Source organism: Muntiacus reevesi, chromosome 20 (assembly GCF_963930625.1).
Source record: "Muntiacus reevesi chromosome 20, mMunRee1.1, whole genome shotgun sequence".
NCBI lineage: Eukaryota > Metazoa > Chordata > Mammalia > Artiodactyla > Cervidae > Muntiacus > Muntiacus reevesi.
This window is the reverse complement of record NC_089268.1, coordinates 19,477,377-19,492,754: the sequence shown is the minus strand read 5'-3', so window position 1 is coordinate 19,492,754 and position 15,378 is coordinate 19,477,377. Positions and strand designations below refer to the sequence as shown.

General features: G+C 58.4%; 2 protein-coding genes across 2 annotated transcripts; one reads left to right on the top strand and one right to left on the bottom strand.

Moving 5' to 3' along the window:
- The first annotated feature begins 293 nt into the window (after positions 1-293).
- TCTE1 (t-complex-associated-testis-expressed 1) lies at positions 294-6,921 on the top strand. The gene is made up of 4 exons (XM_065912097.1): positions 294-573; positions 2,143-2,711; positions 4,717-5,166; positions 6,712-6,921. Exons 1-4 carry the CDS (start codon positions 294-296, stop codon positions 6,919-6,921), a joined length of 1,509 nt encoding a protein of 502 aa, XP_065768169.1.
- Positions 6,922-10,428: 3,507 nt separating this feature from the next.
- On the bottom strand, positions 10,429-14,657 carry TMEM151B (transmembrane protein 151B). The gene is made up of 3 exons (XM_065913361.1): positions 14,532-14,657; positions 11,976-12,416; positions 10,429-11,565 (listed from the first exon to the last, which is right to left on the bottom strand). Exons 1-3 carry the CDS (start codon positions 14,655-14,657, stop codon positions 10,429-10,431), a joined length of 1,704 nt encoding a protein of 567 aa, XP_065769433.1.
- Between the last annotated feature and the right edge of the window lie 721 nt (positions 14,658-15,378).

Here is a 15,378-nt window from a genome sequence, read left to right as displayed (position 1 = left end):
AGGGGAAGCATCTGAAACCAAAAAAGTTTCAATAACCGGCCTAAGGCCACCCAGCTGGTGGGCTTTGCACCTGGACCTGCTCTAGTCCAGAGACTGGCCCTTCAGAACCACCCTGTGCTATGTCTGTTGGTAAATGCCCACCGAAACTCTCCAAAATAACAGCTCTGCCTGCTCCTCTTTCTCCAGGTTCCCGCCAGCACCCAGGATCTGCCTGTCTGAGAAGCTCCCCGTCACGTGCCCATCACGTGCCCATCACCAAGGAGCCACCTGGCCCTGTGTTGCCAACCCCCAGCATGCAGGAGACCCAGACAACAGAGTCGCCGTCGATCCCTAGCCGGTCCTCAACCTCCACCCAGGACCGGTCTTCCGCTGTGGGCCAAACTTCGAGCACAAGCCCACAGCCCTCAAAGCCCACCCCGATTATCCCCCCCCTGGTGAAGCCCACGGGCCCAGGCTCTGGGTCTGGGGTCCGGCGGATGCGCAGGATCATCGCTGAGGACGCTGAGTGGTCGCTGGCCATCGTGCCCCTCCTCACAGAGCTCTGCATTCAGCACATTGTCAAGAACTTCCAGAGTGAGTCTGTCCCCTCCTCGCTTGGGAGAGAGAAGGCTAGGAGTGGGGCAGGGTGGGAGGGGACTGCCTGGAGGCCAGGCCTCAGAGGCCCTCTCCTACAGTGTCCCCTTGTCTCGTTCAGCCCCTCGGTCATGTCTGACTCTTTGCAAACCGGTGGACTGCAGCACGCCAGGTTTCCCTGTCCTTCACCATCTCCCAGAGCTTGCTCAAACTCATGTCCGTCGAGTTGGTGAAGCGATCCAACCATCTCACCCTCTGTCATCCCCTTCTCCTGCCTTCAATCTTTCCCAGCGTCAGGGTCTTTTCTAATGAGTCAGCTCTTTGCATCAGGTGGCCAAAGTATTGGAGCTTCAGCCTCAGCATCAGTCCTTCCAATGAATATTCAGAACTGATTTCCTTTAGAAAAATGTCCTCATTCCCACTCATCTCCTCCCTTACCCCCTACCCTGAAGCCAAGTCAGTTTCTCCAGCCATCCCCACTTCCAGGCCCCACCACACACCTCCCCATCCCACACTGTGCCCTCTATATCTAGGCCTACTCCTTACTTTTCTGACTCTCTCCAACAAAGCCTGGCCCAAACCACATCTACCTCCTCCTCTAGAAAGCCCTCCCTGGTTGACCATCCTCCACTCGCTTGGAGTCGTCTATGGGCATGTATAGATCCTTGGTTTGTCCTGTACTTTAGTCACTGTTAATGTTCATCCTTTTCAAAGATGAGTCGCCAACCTCTCCTACCAGATGGGGAGCTCTCTGAGGACAGGGCCATCATGTTATCTACGGCACCTGTCACCACCAGGCCTACAATATATTCATGTGGCTTGTTTACAGTCTGCCTCCACTAGTAAGATGGAGCACCTCCCTCTGTTTTATTCACTCTTGTATCCTCAGCACTTAGGATGCAAGGATAGTACCTGGTACGTAGTGTGTGTGTGTATGCTCAGTCACTTCAGTCGTGTCTGACTCCTTGTGACCCTATGGACTGTTGCACTCAAGGCTCCTCTGTCCGTGGAGTTCTCCAGGCAAGAATGCTGGAGTGGGTTGCCACGCCCTCCTCCAAGGAATCTTCCTGACTCAGGAATCAAACCCACATCTCTGCCTCTTTTATGTCTCCTCCCGCATTGGCAGGCAGGTTCTTTATCACTAGCACCAACTGGGAAGCCTGTGGTACATAGTAGGTGCTCAAAGAAAAAAAAGTTTTTGTTTTGAAATGAATGAATCAAATCACATTGGGAGCCTCTGAAGTCAGGAATTACCTCCTCTACTAGATTAAGGGAAAACTGAGGGCTGGACCTGGGATTCTGTTTCAGACAGAGAGCTCCCTGAGACCAGATGGTAAGATGTCTGTCCACCTTCAACCAGGACCACCCCAGAGTCAGGAATGGTGTGTCCCTCCTCAGATCGAGCCTCCCTGAGAATGAAGGCTATCTATTCTCACAGACTGGGGCTCTCTGAAGGCAGAGGAGGGTCTTCCCCTTTCCTGGGTGCCCCCAGACAGACAGGCTGAGCCCAGGACACAGCGCAGTGTCCCCAACACTGTGCCTCCTATTTGCCTATTCTTGCTCCCAAAGACAACCCCATCCTGAAGCAGCTGCTCCCAGAGCATCAGAAGAAGGTCCTGAGCCACCTGTCTCCTGACCTGCCGCTGGCTGTGACCGCCAACCTGATCGATGATGAGAGCTACTGGCGCCGCTGCTGCACGCAGCGGTGGCCCGTGTGCCACGTGGACAATCACGGCGGCAGCTGGAAGCGCATGTTCTTTGAGCTGCACCTGGAGAACTTGCTGAAACACTTCATCCCAAACACCACCGACCCCGCGGTGATCCTCAACATGCTGCCGCTCTGCAGGAACTACGTGCGCGCCCTCCGGGTGGATCAGTTCCTTCCGCCGGTGCAGCTCCCAGCCCCGCCCCGCGGCGGGGATCAATCCGATTCCGGCAGTGAAGGGGAGATGGAGGAACCGGCCATGGACCACTACCAACTGGACGACCTGGTGGCTGGCCTGAGCCATCTGGAGGAGCTGGATCTGGTATACGGTGTCAAGGACTGTGGCATGAACTTCGAGTGGAACCTCTTCCTCTTCACCTACCGAGACTGCCACTCCCTGGCGGCCACCGTCAAGGCCTGCCACACCCTCAAGGTACCACCTACTCCCAGCCTCCCCCCACGTCCCATTCTCAGCATCTCTCTGAGTCCCTCTCCCATTCCCCTCCTCCTCCATCACCACCTTCTTGCTCCTATTTCCTTCTCGCTCCTTGACCAAGTGTCCTTGGTGGCCCTGGACCAAACTGGGTTCTGGGAAATCAGAAACGCACACGGTTCTGCCCGGCCCATTCACCAGCTATTTATCCAACACTCAACTGCACCCCGGGCCCTGTCCTAGGTGCTGAAGATTCCACAATGAGCACAATTAGACCATATGTGCTCTCCAGCTGACAATCTGGTGGGGATAAAAGGCACTAATCAGCAATCATATAAATGCGAAATTGCAACTCAAATAGGGTTGCCAGATTTACCAATAAAAATACGGGGTGTCCAGTTAAATCTGAATTTCAGATACACAACTTTTTTTTTTTTTTTTTAGGTTAAGTATGTCCCAAATACTCTGGTTGGAAGAAGGAAAGCATGCCAAGAATCAGAGGGGGAGGAAAAGGAGGACATGGCATTGTATCACAGAGCCTATGGAGGGAGGCATTTCAAGATGAGGGATGAGCAGCAGTGGGGTGGGGTGGAGCTGAGGACTGGATGTAGCAAACTTGGAGGTCACTGAGGGGAAGCTCTGTCCGTGGAGTGCCAGGAGCAGAGTCCAGATCAGAGGCGTTTGTGGAGAGAGTGAGAAGTGAGGAGACAGATCAGCTTTTTCAAGAACTTGGCTGTGAAAGGAGAGAAAGGTAGAGCAGGAACAGATGAGGGTTTGGGATGTTCCTTAAGAAGAAACTTGCATGTGTTTAAAACCAATGTTTAAAAACAAAAACAAATGGATCCTGATCAAATGCATAAGCTTTTGCACAGCAAAGGAAACCATAAAACAAAGAAACTTCAGACTGGGAAAAAATATTTGCAAACAATGCAACAGACAAGGGCTTAATTTCCATAACATACAAGCAGCTTATACAACTCAATAACAACAACAAAACAACCCAATCCAAAAATGTCCAGAAGACCTAGACATTTCTCCAAAGATGGCCAAAAGGCACATGAAAAGATGCTCAACTTAGCTAATTGTTAGAGAAATGCAAATCAAAACTAGAGTGGGGTATCACCTCACAAAAGTCTAGGCGAGTGCAGCGAAGTGCTGACTCATCCAACAGACCTGGATTCAAAACCTGCCTCCATGGCTTAATCACCGTGTGACTATGGGCAAATGACGTTTCCACTCAAAGCCTCCATTTCTCCTGTAAAATGCAGAGAACTTGTTCGATCTCACTAGGATGCCGAGGGTTAGAGGTCACGGCTATGGAATGCTGCAGCAGCATGCCCAGCACATAGTCATTACTCAATAAGGGGTAGTCCTTTCCCTACCAGTTGCCACCAGTTCTGCATCACTGTCATGCTGGGTAGACCTACCCTGCCCAAAAGTCAGCCAGGTGGTTGAATCCTTCATCCCTTACTGCTCTGCCTCTCTCCTCCTTCCCAGCCAAGTTCTCTCTCTCTCTCTCTCTCTCTCTTCAATATTTATTTATTTATTTGGATGGGTCCATATGCAGCATGGGCTTCCCTGATGACTCAAGCAGTAAAGAATCCTGCAGTGCAGGAGACGCAGGAGACGTGGGTTTGATCCCTGGATTAGGAGAATCCTCTGGAGGAGGGCATGGCAACCCACTCCAGTATTCTTGCCTGGAGAATCCCACAGACAGAGAAGCCTGGCGGGGTCCCAGTCATAGGATCGCAAAGAGTTGGACACGACTGAAGGGACTGAGCACACATGCACAGCTGCAGCATGCGGGATCTTCTATCTTTATTGCAGCATGTGGGATCCACCTCCCATACCAGGGATCTAATCTGAGCCCCCTGCACTGGGAGCTCGGAACCCCAGCCACCGGACAGCCAGGTTCTTGAAAGAACAGAATCTCGGGCGTTCCTGGCAGTCCCTCTTCTACCTGGGGGAGGTATGTAGGCAGGCACATTCTTCCTGCTGCCCACAGATCTTCAGACTGACCCGAAGCAAGGTGGATGACGACAAGGCACGCATCCTAATCCGCAGCCTCCTGGACCACCCGGCCCTGGAGGAGCTGGACCTGTCGCACAACCTCATCGGGGACCGGGGCGCGCGCGCCGCCGCCAAGCTGCTGAGCCACAGCCGCCTGCGCGTGCTCAACCTCGCCAACAACCAGGTGCGCGCGCCCGGCGCCCATTCGCTGGCTCACGCCCTGGGGCACAACAGCAACCTCATCTCCCTCAACCTGCGCCTCAACTGCATCGAGGATGAGGGCGGCCAGGCGCTCGCCCACGCCCTGCATACCAACAAGTGCCTCACCACGCTGCACCTCGGGGGCAACGAGCTGTCCGAGCCCACCGCGACGCTCATGTCCCAAGTGCTCACCATCAACACTACACTCACCAGCATCAACCTGTCCTGCAACCACATCGGGCTGGTGAGCCAGGCTTCTGGGGCGCTCAGGGCCAAGGGGAAGCCCTGGGGCCTTGGGCAGAGGGCTTGGAATCTGACTGCTGCCGGTACTTACCAGGAAATTGTTAGGGCCACGGCCTTTCCCCAGTTCTCACCCCAGCTCTGCCATTTAGCACTTGGTTAAATTTACTTAACCTTTTGGGACCTCCATTTCCCCATCTGTAAAATGCGAATAGTAATAGCATCTACCTCTAAGTGTTGTTAATGGGCAGATTAAACGAGTTATAATTGTAAAGAAGTTAACCATTGCAGATACTGGCTAGGTCCTCAGTATTTACTAGCTGTTGCTGCTACTTGGGATTCTATACTATGCTAGGCACCCAGTATCTGTTAGTTTTTCTTTAACCCTCAACTTATCTAGTAAAATAGCCCCACTTTATAGATGGAAAATAGTCTCAGAGAGGTTAGTGAGTGGCCTGAGAGCATCCAGTCAGGTTGAAAGCCTGGGTCCTTCCCAACAGACAAGTGTCTTTCAAATCTTGGCCAAGTCTCAGAGTAAGAAATGCAATTTGCATGAGCACCGAGTGAACACATGCATCGATGTAACGTAATTGAAGTTTAACTTGCACTGCTTGTGATATATGCTGATGCTTTCCTGTATAATGTCTGCTACTTCGTTTTTTAAAGATGCTTCAGTGACCCATTGAGTTGACTTTGCAACATACCGTTGGGTCACAACCACAGAAAACCAGCATTCTGCCTCCCAACAGGAAATTTTTCTTACTGGGCGAGGGCCACCCAACCCGGAAGGGGCGGGAACTATGAGGCCGAGAGAAGAGGGCCCTCCAGGCACTCCAGTTAGGGCCCTGCACCCTCTACCAAGCCTCCCCAGAGGACAGTCTGGCTCGCAGACCCTGACCCCAGAGAGAATGCTCTTAGCTACAAGTAACAGAAAGCTTCAATGGGAAATGACTTAAACAAGAGGAATGTTCACGGTGTCCCATAATCCGAAGCCCCGGAGAAAGGGGTTCTGGGGGTGGGGAGTTCCTTGGCTCAGTGCTTCTGAGGTCCCTCAGCTCTGCCTACCCAGCCCCACGGCCCGTTGTCTCTTGTGTGACTCTCATGGGCCCAAGATGCCGGCTGTACTTCCCACAGGGCTACGCTCAGAGGCAGGCAAATAGGAGACCACTCCTCTCTTCTTTTCTTTTACGAGAAAAAACTTCCCACATGCCACTCCCTCCAGACTTCTTCCTTGTATCTCACGAGCCAGATTGGTCTCACGTGCTCGTGGCTGAACCAGAAGAATGGAGTCATCGTCACTGATACAGAACCGTGTTTTTCAAACCATTGGGGTTGAAAAGTCCATGTGGTGAATTTCAAGCACCATTTTTCTCAGGGAATAAGATGGAACAGGACAGAAAACGCTACACAAAGTAGGAACTGTGTTGTGAAGTTGTTGCTCCCATCACGTCTGTATATCAGTATGTGTACATGTGCACACATCCACCCATGTCTGTGTGGTCCTGGATCGTGGTGGAAAGTGACCCTTTCCCTTGTATTCCTGACCCAGGATGGCGGGAAGCAGCTCCTGGAAGGCATGTCAGACAACAAGACCCTCCTGGAGTTTGATTTGCGCCTGTCAGACATCGCCCGGGAGAGCGAGTACCTCATCGGCCAGGCCCTCTGTGCCAACCGTGAAGCGGCCCGCCAGCGGGCCCTGAATCCCAGCCATTTCATGTCCCCAGTTACTGCCAAGGGCCCTGAGAATCCTGTTGGATAAGATGGGAACAAGGCTGGGGCGGTGGCCAGACCTAGGTCACTGCCCCAACCCCATCCCTCATTTCATGCCCCTGCCATGCCTGCTCTTGAGAGTCACCCTGGTCCCGAGGGAGGGAGAGGTGAGACCAAGACTATCCTGGGGGTGAGTGGCTGAGGTTCTGCAGGGATCTGTGAGGAGAGGAAAGAGCGTGGGATAGAGGTAGGAAGTGGGACTTAGCCCTTGTACCTAGGGAGAGGATATGAACGGACTCACTGAAATAACTGACTTCTCCCAAGAATACGGAAAGCCAACCCTGAGACTGTGAGGCCCAGACTCTCCCACAGGGGCCACCCATCTCCCCAACCACCCTCCTCCCCACCATTGTTCTACCAAACAGATCCTTGACCTCTTGACCTTCAAATACACTCACACTCTCTCCTCCACCCCAGGCTTCAGCAGAGCTCTGCCTGGTTCTTCCACCCTCACCGCTGCAGATGCCACCTCCCTCTTACTTGACTCTGCTTAAGTCTTCCAGTTCTGCAGGTCATGCCAGCCCTAGTCCACCCCACCCCCAACCTGGGCGGGAGGAAACAGAGGTGACGGGAGGGGCTCAGACCCAGCGGCCTCCCCAAAGAGTTGCTCACAGGACTGGGAGATGGTGAGAGAGGTGTGACCCTGGGAGGGAAGTCAGTGAGTCATCCGCAACTTTATTATCCACCAGTTTGATTTATACAATCTTTGCGCTTGGAAATCCACGACAGAAAGGCCACAGTGTGATGCACCCAGTTGACAGAGACCTGTCTTTTCCCCAGCCAGGCCCAGCCCACCCCACAAGCCCTTGTCCCAGGACACATGAAACTTTCCAGGCACCCTTCACGAGTCCCCATCACTCTACAACCACCCGCCCTGGGGCCACACCCACAGGAATCACATCTCCCCATGAGGCCGTGAGAGGATCTGCCCAACGGACTCAGGCTGAGCCCCAGGGCCCATCCTCCACAGACTGAACCCCCAGCCCCGTTTCCAAAGGGTGGGTCACAGGCTGAAACCACAGCCTAGGAGCGCTTCCCAGGGACTCCTTCCAACACACAGGCACGAAGCAGAGCACCAAAGGGGGCTTGGGAGTGACCGCACGTGCGTACCTGTCTGGGCAACTTCAAGTCTGTCTGTGCCTGACACCCTCTGACAGTTCCGGAGTGCAAACTTATAGGTGTGAGGGTGTGTGTGAGTGTGTGAGTGTACATAGCCACAGCTGCTAGCAGAGGTTCTAATTAGAGAAACAAGAACATTCAGTGTAAAGTTTAATTTTAGAGATTAATTTTTCTGGTTTTCGTTTTCCCTGGCAATCAATAAAGCTACCAAGAAAATAGACCAAAGACTTGGTTTCTCTCTAAGTCTGTGCGTATGTGGGAGGTGTGAGGCTGTCAGTGTGAGAGGACCTAGGCAGAAATGGTCAATACAGGCAAAAATAATCACAGCCCCTCCCCTCTCCCCTCCTCCCAGCTCAGGCTCTGTCTCAGGCATCTGCCTGAGGCAGGGAGCTGAGTTCCTCCCCCCCCAGAGCCATGAGGTGGCCAGGATGCCCCAGACAAGGGTGTGACATCCGGGTGCCAGCTGGACAAGAACTGGGTGCCAAGGCCACAGCTCGCCACCTGTACCTCGCAGACATCCATTCAAAGGAAAGAGGGGTGCTGCAACCCCCAGGCCCCTGAAGAGCACAGTGCTGGCAGGTAGGTGGGCACTGCTGCCCAGGGAAACCTAGTGGGCAGCTGTCCCCTCCTGCCCAAGCATCCCCTTCTCCGGCCTCCTCCCCTTCCCACTCAGCCATCTCCACCTGAAAGTTAAGCTCAACCCCAGTGCGCCACAGGCCATGGTGTCCCCACAATCTGTGCACCCCCAACTCCCCAGGGAAGGGGAGCAGGGGAGCCAGAGATGTTGCATAGGTGGAGGCCACGCCCCGGGCGGTGTGGGCCTGGCCAGGCTGGAGGAAGAGGGGAGAGGAGCGGCTCTGATGGCTCAGATGAAGTGAGAAGCATCAACGGCAAGCCATGTCGAGGCTGAGGGTTATCCTCTCCGGATGCAAATGTGAGCTCACTCCCTGGGCGCTAAGTCAGCTGGGAAAACGTTAGCCAGGGGAGCTGGGCGGGCAGGGGTTTTGTACACAGACATGCACACGGAAGCACATCAGGGTAGGAGCGGTGGGGGACAGGACGTGGGGCCAGCGCCCTGGGATGGTGAGAGCATGCCCCTTTGAAGACCCTGGGACACACAGCAGGGCTTCAGCTCACGGGCTAGGGCTAGGGCAGGACAGAGGGATGGGGCAAGATTTAGAAAATTCCTGCCTCTGACCCCGCCAATGGAACGGAGCTTCCAACTGGGCTCGTGACAAGGTCCTCAGCCCCCCAGAGGCTCAGCTTGCAGACGACCACTATCCACTCCTCCCCACGAACACGGGGGAGCCAAGGGTCAGCCCCCACGGACACCCCCACCTTTGAGGATCTTTTCGTGATCCTCTCCTCTTCGACTCCCACTTGCTTCCTGAGTTCTCTGTTGTCACCCAGGCCTGTCTCCTAGTCTCCCCGCTGAGTCATATGCCTTGGTCAGCTTAAAGAAATGCCGCCTGAAGGGGGTGCCCTCCCAGAAGCGAGGCAAGGAGAATGAAGTTTAAACGACTGAGGTGCACTGCCCTCCACAGTTTGCCTTCCCCCTCACCCTGGCAACAGCTCTTCAGAACCAGGGAGCAGGCTGGGGAAGAAGAGCTGTGGCGAGTAGGTCCCCCCAGGACCCAACCTCCCGGGGGGGGGGCAGGGAGATAAACAACAGCGGTGGGAGTGGCGGAAAGGAAACCCCGATCTTCGGATCTTGTCGGGGCCAGCGCCAAGAAGAAGAGAGCAACATCTCCAGGGCTTTGAGATGGAGTGCCGCGGCTGACACCTGGCCCCGGCCTCAGACCCACTGAATTCATTAGCTTGGTTGGAAGCCAGCCCTGCTGTTCTCCAAACCACTGCCCCCTTGGTAGGGTGAGGCCCCCGCAGGATCAGGCTGCAGCGAGGAAAGAAAGCCGGCCGGCCCTTCCCCCCGGCCTCCAAACCTCCCCAGCTGCACAGCAAGGGCCTCTCCCTGGAGACAGAGCCCAAGGCGGGTTCCAGGGCGCAGTCGCCAGGTAACAGTCATTGGATCCATTGAAAGGCGGGACAGGGAATCTCCAATGTGCGAGTGTGTGTGTCGGAAAGGGAGGTGACCCCCTAGGAATTCAGGGGCGGGCAGGCCTGGAAGAGACTGCTCTGCGGGGGTGGGATTGCCTCCCCTCCCCCCAGCTGTCTCTTTATGTACAGGAAGTGGGGGGGAGGGGGGTCGGATCGGCCCCGTCTGAGTCTGGCCCGCGCCCCCTCGCCTCCCACCTCCCCACCCGCGCCGTTCCCAGCACGGCCTCGGCCACATTCGTGACTCCCCCTGCTCCACCCGCGGGACGCGCCGTCCCGGCAAGGGGCAGGGAGGAGACCGTCGGGCCGGTCCCGGGACCCGGGGTCACAGTGAAGTCTCTACGCAGGAGCCGTGGCGGTGCAGCGGCCGGTGGCTGTGGCCCAGACACCCCTCCTGCCGGTGCACGATGAGCACCGGAAAGTAGAGGGCGTCGTGGTAGGGCGGCGGCGGCCCGGCCTCCTCCTCGTCGTCGTCCTCCTCGTCGTCCCCCATGCTGGCCTGGCTGGACAGTCGCGTCTGCTCGGTGGGACAGCTCGCCTCGTTGACGCTCCCGCTCCGGCTGCGCCACAGGCAGCTGCGCCGCGAGCCGTAGAGGCGGCCGAGAGAGAAGCGGCTGCCCCCGCAGCCCGCCCCGACTCCTCCGGGCCCGGGGGCGGCCCGCGGGCTGGCGCAGATGCTCAGGGCGCTGCGCGAGAAGATGGACGAGCTACTGACGGCGCGCTGGCAGTGCTCGCAGCTGCGCCGGTACGGGGCCAGGCCCGCCGCTCCCGGCCCACCCACCCCACCGTAGCGGCAGGTGGGGGCGTAGCCACCGGCCGCTCCCCCAGTGCAGCGCGCGCCCAGCCCCGCCAGGTCCATGAGCACCGCCTCCGAGTAGCTTGGCACCAGCTGCTGGTTGGAGCGGATATGCCACTCGAGCTCCGTGCTGTCCACCGTGTTGACCCGCGGCAGGCGGTGCGTGAGCGGCGGCAGCAGCTCGTCACTGGGGCTGAGGCCGCCGCCGGCGCTGCCACCCGCCGAGCCGGGGCCCTCCAGGCCGAAGAGCTTCTCTACGTGGTAGTGCGCGTAGGCCGTGCGGTACTCGGCCAGCACGCGCAGCGGCCACGACAGCGTGAGCAGCGCCGCGGCCCAGAAGGCGGACGAGCAGGCGTACCAGGGCGGCCTGGCCGGGTCGGGAAAGGCCACCATAAACTCGCGGAAGTCCACGTTCTTGAGATGCATGCCCTCGCGCGCCTCCATGTAGTCGTCCAGGCCCTCGTTCTCGGCGAAGAAGCGCGCGCGCTGGCACAGGTACGCGTTCTCGGCCTCCACGCTGGCGAAACTGAAGCACTTGGTGAAGCGCAGCCGTGTGGCCGGCGCGCCCTCCAGCCCCACCAGCGCCTTGGACACGTCGCGGACGCCACAGCGCGCGTAGTCGAACTCGGCCTCGGCCACGTGCGTGTTCACGCGCTCATGGTAGACCTGCGGCGCCGGGGAAGGCGGCGGGGTCGCTTCAGTCCGCTCACCCTCGTCCGCCCCATGGCGGCTCTCGGCGCCTGATCGAACCCTCAGCCTGTTCTGGCTTAGCTCCCGGTTGGAGCCAGGTAGGATCTTATCATCTCCAGAGACACAGACCCTGGAGTCAGACTGCCGGGCCTCAAATCCCAGCTCCATCATACACTAGCTGTTTGACTTTGATATTGGTAAAGCAGTTAGAGCAGAACCTGTCTGCTAGTGTTTGCTGTTATTTTTATGGTGGTGGTTATTGCTCTTCCGTGGCAGTGCCCACGAGAGCTCACTGCGGGCTGTGCTCCCCCTGGGGACAGTCGGGCAGGGTCGCAGCCCTCCCCCCTCCCATCTGGACCAGCCTGCGCTCCCCTCCAGCTCCTCACCTGGGTGGTAGTGTAGGCGTCTCCATTGCGGTATCGGGTGACTTGGCGCGTGCGGCGGACGTAGTGGTAGCTGATGGCCTTCCACCAGATACAGGGCGTGGCCTGCTGCATGCGGCCCACGCGCTCGCGCACGCTGCTCACGTCCACCCGGTGCTGCAGCTCGTGGCGGGCTTGGCAATGCCAGCACTCCACCAGGTAGACGGCATACAGCATGAGCAGGAAGGCCAGGGGGATGTAGACATAGCCGTTGGAGCAGGGGCTGTCGTGATACATGAGGCTGTTGCCCTGGTAGGCGCTGCTGAAGGTGAGGCGGGTCACCGTGGTGACGTGGCACCAGGCCACCGCCCCCAGGCAGCCGTACATGAGCAGCGAGAGCAGCAGGCACTTCCAGTGGGACTCACGGCAGAGGGACTTGGTGAAAGAGGGCTGGATGGGACGCTGCTGCTCAGATGGGCAGGCAAAGGGCCGAGATGATTGGGGAGTGAGGCGGAGTGGCAAGACCCAGTACAGAGATGAATGCGGGAAGGGAGGGCCAGAGGCCAGCACCCGAGATGACAGGCAGAGACAGACAGGGATGTGGAGAGAAGAGTCAGACCAAGATGGGAGGCCAGGATCAGAGATAAACACAGAAGTGACCCAGAGTGAGCCATGAGGACAGGAAAAAGGAACGGAATGCCAGTTTGGGGAAGTTCAGAGAGAGATACCCCGAGAGGCAGAGGGATCAGAGCCAGGGGTGGAGGGAGAAGGCCCAGATAGCAAAGAAGACACAGATGGGCAGGATGGCACCCAGAGGAACAGTCCAAAGACAGATACAAAGATGGCAGTGAAACAGGAGAAGGTGTGGGTAGGGAAGACAGGGAGGACAGACAGGCATCAGCGAAGGCAAGTCCCCAGCCCGGACCCCTTCCAGGTACTCTAGGAAAGGAGGGAGGGGCCCACTGACATCCCCTTCCCACTTCACAGGTGGGGCCCTCCCTTCTTCCAGAACCTAGGAGGAGCCACTTCCTCGGACCCATCCACCTCCCTCATACCTCCCAGGAAACCCCAAGCGCTGTCTCCTTCCCCAAGCTCTGGACCCCAGGTCCCTGGCAAGTCTCCTTAACATCCTACTCCTGTTCTAAGATGGAAAGCAGGGGGTTTGTGTCCCTGAGTAGCAGGTGGTCCAGGAGGAAACATCCAGAAGGGCAGAAGCATATGGCTGGGGAGAGGGGATGGGAGACGGGGGTGGGGGTGGGAGGCAAGGAGGAAGATATTTGTGGCCCAGCTCTTTGACAAGAGAAAACAATTCTCGGTACCCAGGCTTCTTAAAGCACTAAATCATGTTCTGCCCTGCGGTGGTCCCGGTGAGTTGTTTTTGTGTCTGGCTCCTTCACTAGACTGGGTGCTCCTGAAAGCAGGGTCATTCTCTTTGCATTCTGGGTGCTGGCACCCACAGCCACTCAAGGACAAGTATACTGAGTCAGATGTCTGGTAGCGACCTGGGCTTTCCCTCTGCTCCCCCCATCTGCTCCCCCCACCGTCTAGCTTTAGGAACCCTCCACACACCCTCCTACTGAGATCCTGACTTATTCTTTCCATTCCCCTGCCTGGACCTGGAGGCTTCCCAGGGGAAGGGAGAGAAGGTGGAGAGAGGAAAGGCACAATAACAGGCAGTGGGCCCTGGACTGGTGTGAAATCCAAGGAAAGATCTGGAAGTACAGATAGGTGGCTGGCTTAGGAAAGAGTACTCAGCACATGCAGACAAGATTAGGGTGCATGTGCCTTTGTGGGAGCCTCGCCCTTGGGGAGTGCATGTGTGCCCCTTTGCATGCCCACTTGAGTCTGTGCTTGTCCCAGTGAGCGTGCGTGTGACAGGGGCCCTCCCTGCAGGTCCCGCCTGTGTGCTTCTGCCCCAGTGCAGTGTGTGCAGGGCGTGCATGGGAGATTGGGGAGCCCCTGGTATTTTCCTTCATCGCTTTGTCTCCAGGTTTAGTATGCCCCCAACGAGGGGTAGGTATGCTCGGTACCAACACCCGAAAAGATTCCTGGGAGTCCCCTGGAGGGGGGTACTACACGGACCTTGGATGAAAGAGGTGCACATCCCCCCCACACACAGTCCCAGTGACCTCAAGGTGGATGGCTTCTGCTCACATTTGACCTTCTTAGGACCCCAGCTCAGGTAACACCACTGTTTCCTCCGTGGACCTGGCAGGTATTCTCCTGCTTCCCGCAGCCCCTCTAAGTCACCCTTCCTGGCCTTCTAAAGAGCATCTCCCTCCGCGAGATAGGATCCCGGCTACCGTCCCCACCCCCACTCACCCGGGGTCCGCGAGGCTCCGCCCCTAGGCCCCTCCCCCTGCCCGGGACCCCCCGAGCCCCGCCCCCGGCGCGGCCCCTTCCCCGACACCGCGGACAGCTCCGGCCGCCGGGCGGGGGCAGCGGCGCGGGACTGCGGCTGCGGCGGCCGGCTCGGGGTGCGGGGCGCCGGGCGCGCTGCGGCGGAACCGGCGGGGGAAGGGGCGCCACGCCCGGGGAAGGGACGACCGCGCCCTGGGAAGGGGCGCCACCGGTTCTCACCTCCTCTCGGGCGGGGCCCTCGTCCGTAGCCGCCGCCGCCGTGGGCTCCTCCGGGACCCCGGGGCCGCCACCGACGCCGCCGGCGCCGCCGCTGCTCTCTCCCGCGGCCGAGCCAGGGGGGGACATGGCGTAGAGGGGGCGCGTCGAGCTCAGGGCCTCCCGGGGGGCTGCCGGGGGCCGGGGGCATCCTGCGCCGGCCCTGGGGAGGGGGGCGGGAGGGGGCGGGGCCCTAGCTGCTCCCCACCCCCCGCCGGGGGGAAGGGGCCTGGAAAGGGCTCCACGGGTAAGGGGCTTGGGGATGGGGATGGGGAGGCGGGCTGGGGGGCCGGGCTGGGGGGGCCGGGGCCGGGGGCGGGTGTCACCTTGAGGCCCTCGCGGCGCCGCTCCGCCTCCCGCCCGCTCCCGCCGCCGCCTTTTGTCTGAGCGGAGCTGGAGCCAGCGCGCCCCCCCTCTTCCTCCCAGCACAGGAGCCCCGCCCCCGGCCCCCCAAACTCCGCCTTCCCCAAGCCTACCTAACAGCCACCCCAAAAGGGACAAGCAACAGGGGCTCCCGGCACCCCTTCCTCACTCCCAGCCCCGCTCACTACCCTCACCGCCGCCATCCTTCTTCCGAGGAGGAGAAAACTAAGCCCAAACTCCTCCGTCTGTTCGCGGAGGGGGCGCCAGCGGCCAGCTCACATCCCTCCCCACCGTTGGTTCTCGCAAGTTCCCAGGGCTGAGAGTGGGGAGAGGAAATTGAGTTGGGGAACCCTAGGCAAGATCCCCATTCCCAGTTGGATGGTGAAGGGTTAAGGCAGGACTTCAGAGGCCAGACCCAGCTGAACAAGGTTGGGAAAGGCTGAAAAGG

Excerpts from the sequence above, each read along its gene's own strand:
- TCTE1 (XM_065912097.1), top strand. The coding sequence starts at position 294 with ATGCAGGAGACCCAGACAACAGAGTCGCCGTCGATCCCTAGCCGGTCC. Across the intron at positions 574-2,142 it reads CATTGTCAAGAACTTCCAGA|ACAACCCCATCCTGAAGCAG; the intron begins GTGAGTCTGTCC and ends TTGCTCCCAAAG. Across the intron at positions 5,167-6,711 it reads CCTGCAACCACATCGGGCTG|GATGGCGGGAAGCAGCTCCT; the intron begins GTGAGCCAGGCT and ends TTCCTGACCCAG.
- TMEM151B (XM_065913361.1), bottom strand. The coding sequence starts at position 14,657 with ATGTCCCCCCCTGGCTCGGCCGCGGGAGAGAGCAGCGGCGGCGCCGGC. Across the intron at positions 12,417-14,531 it reads AGGGCCCCGCCCGAGAGGAG|CAGCGTCCCATCCAGCCCTC; the intron begins GTGAGAACCGGT and ends CCATCTGAGCAG. Across the intron at positions 11,566-11,975 it reads ACGCCTACACTACCACCCAG|GTCTACCATGAGCGCGTGAA; the intron begins GTGAGGAGCTGG and ends CCGGCGCCGCAG.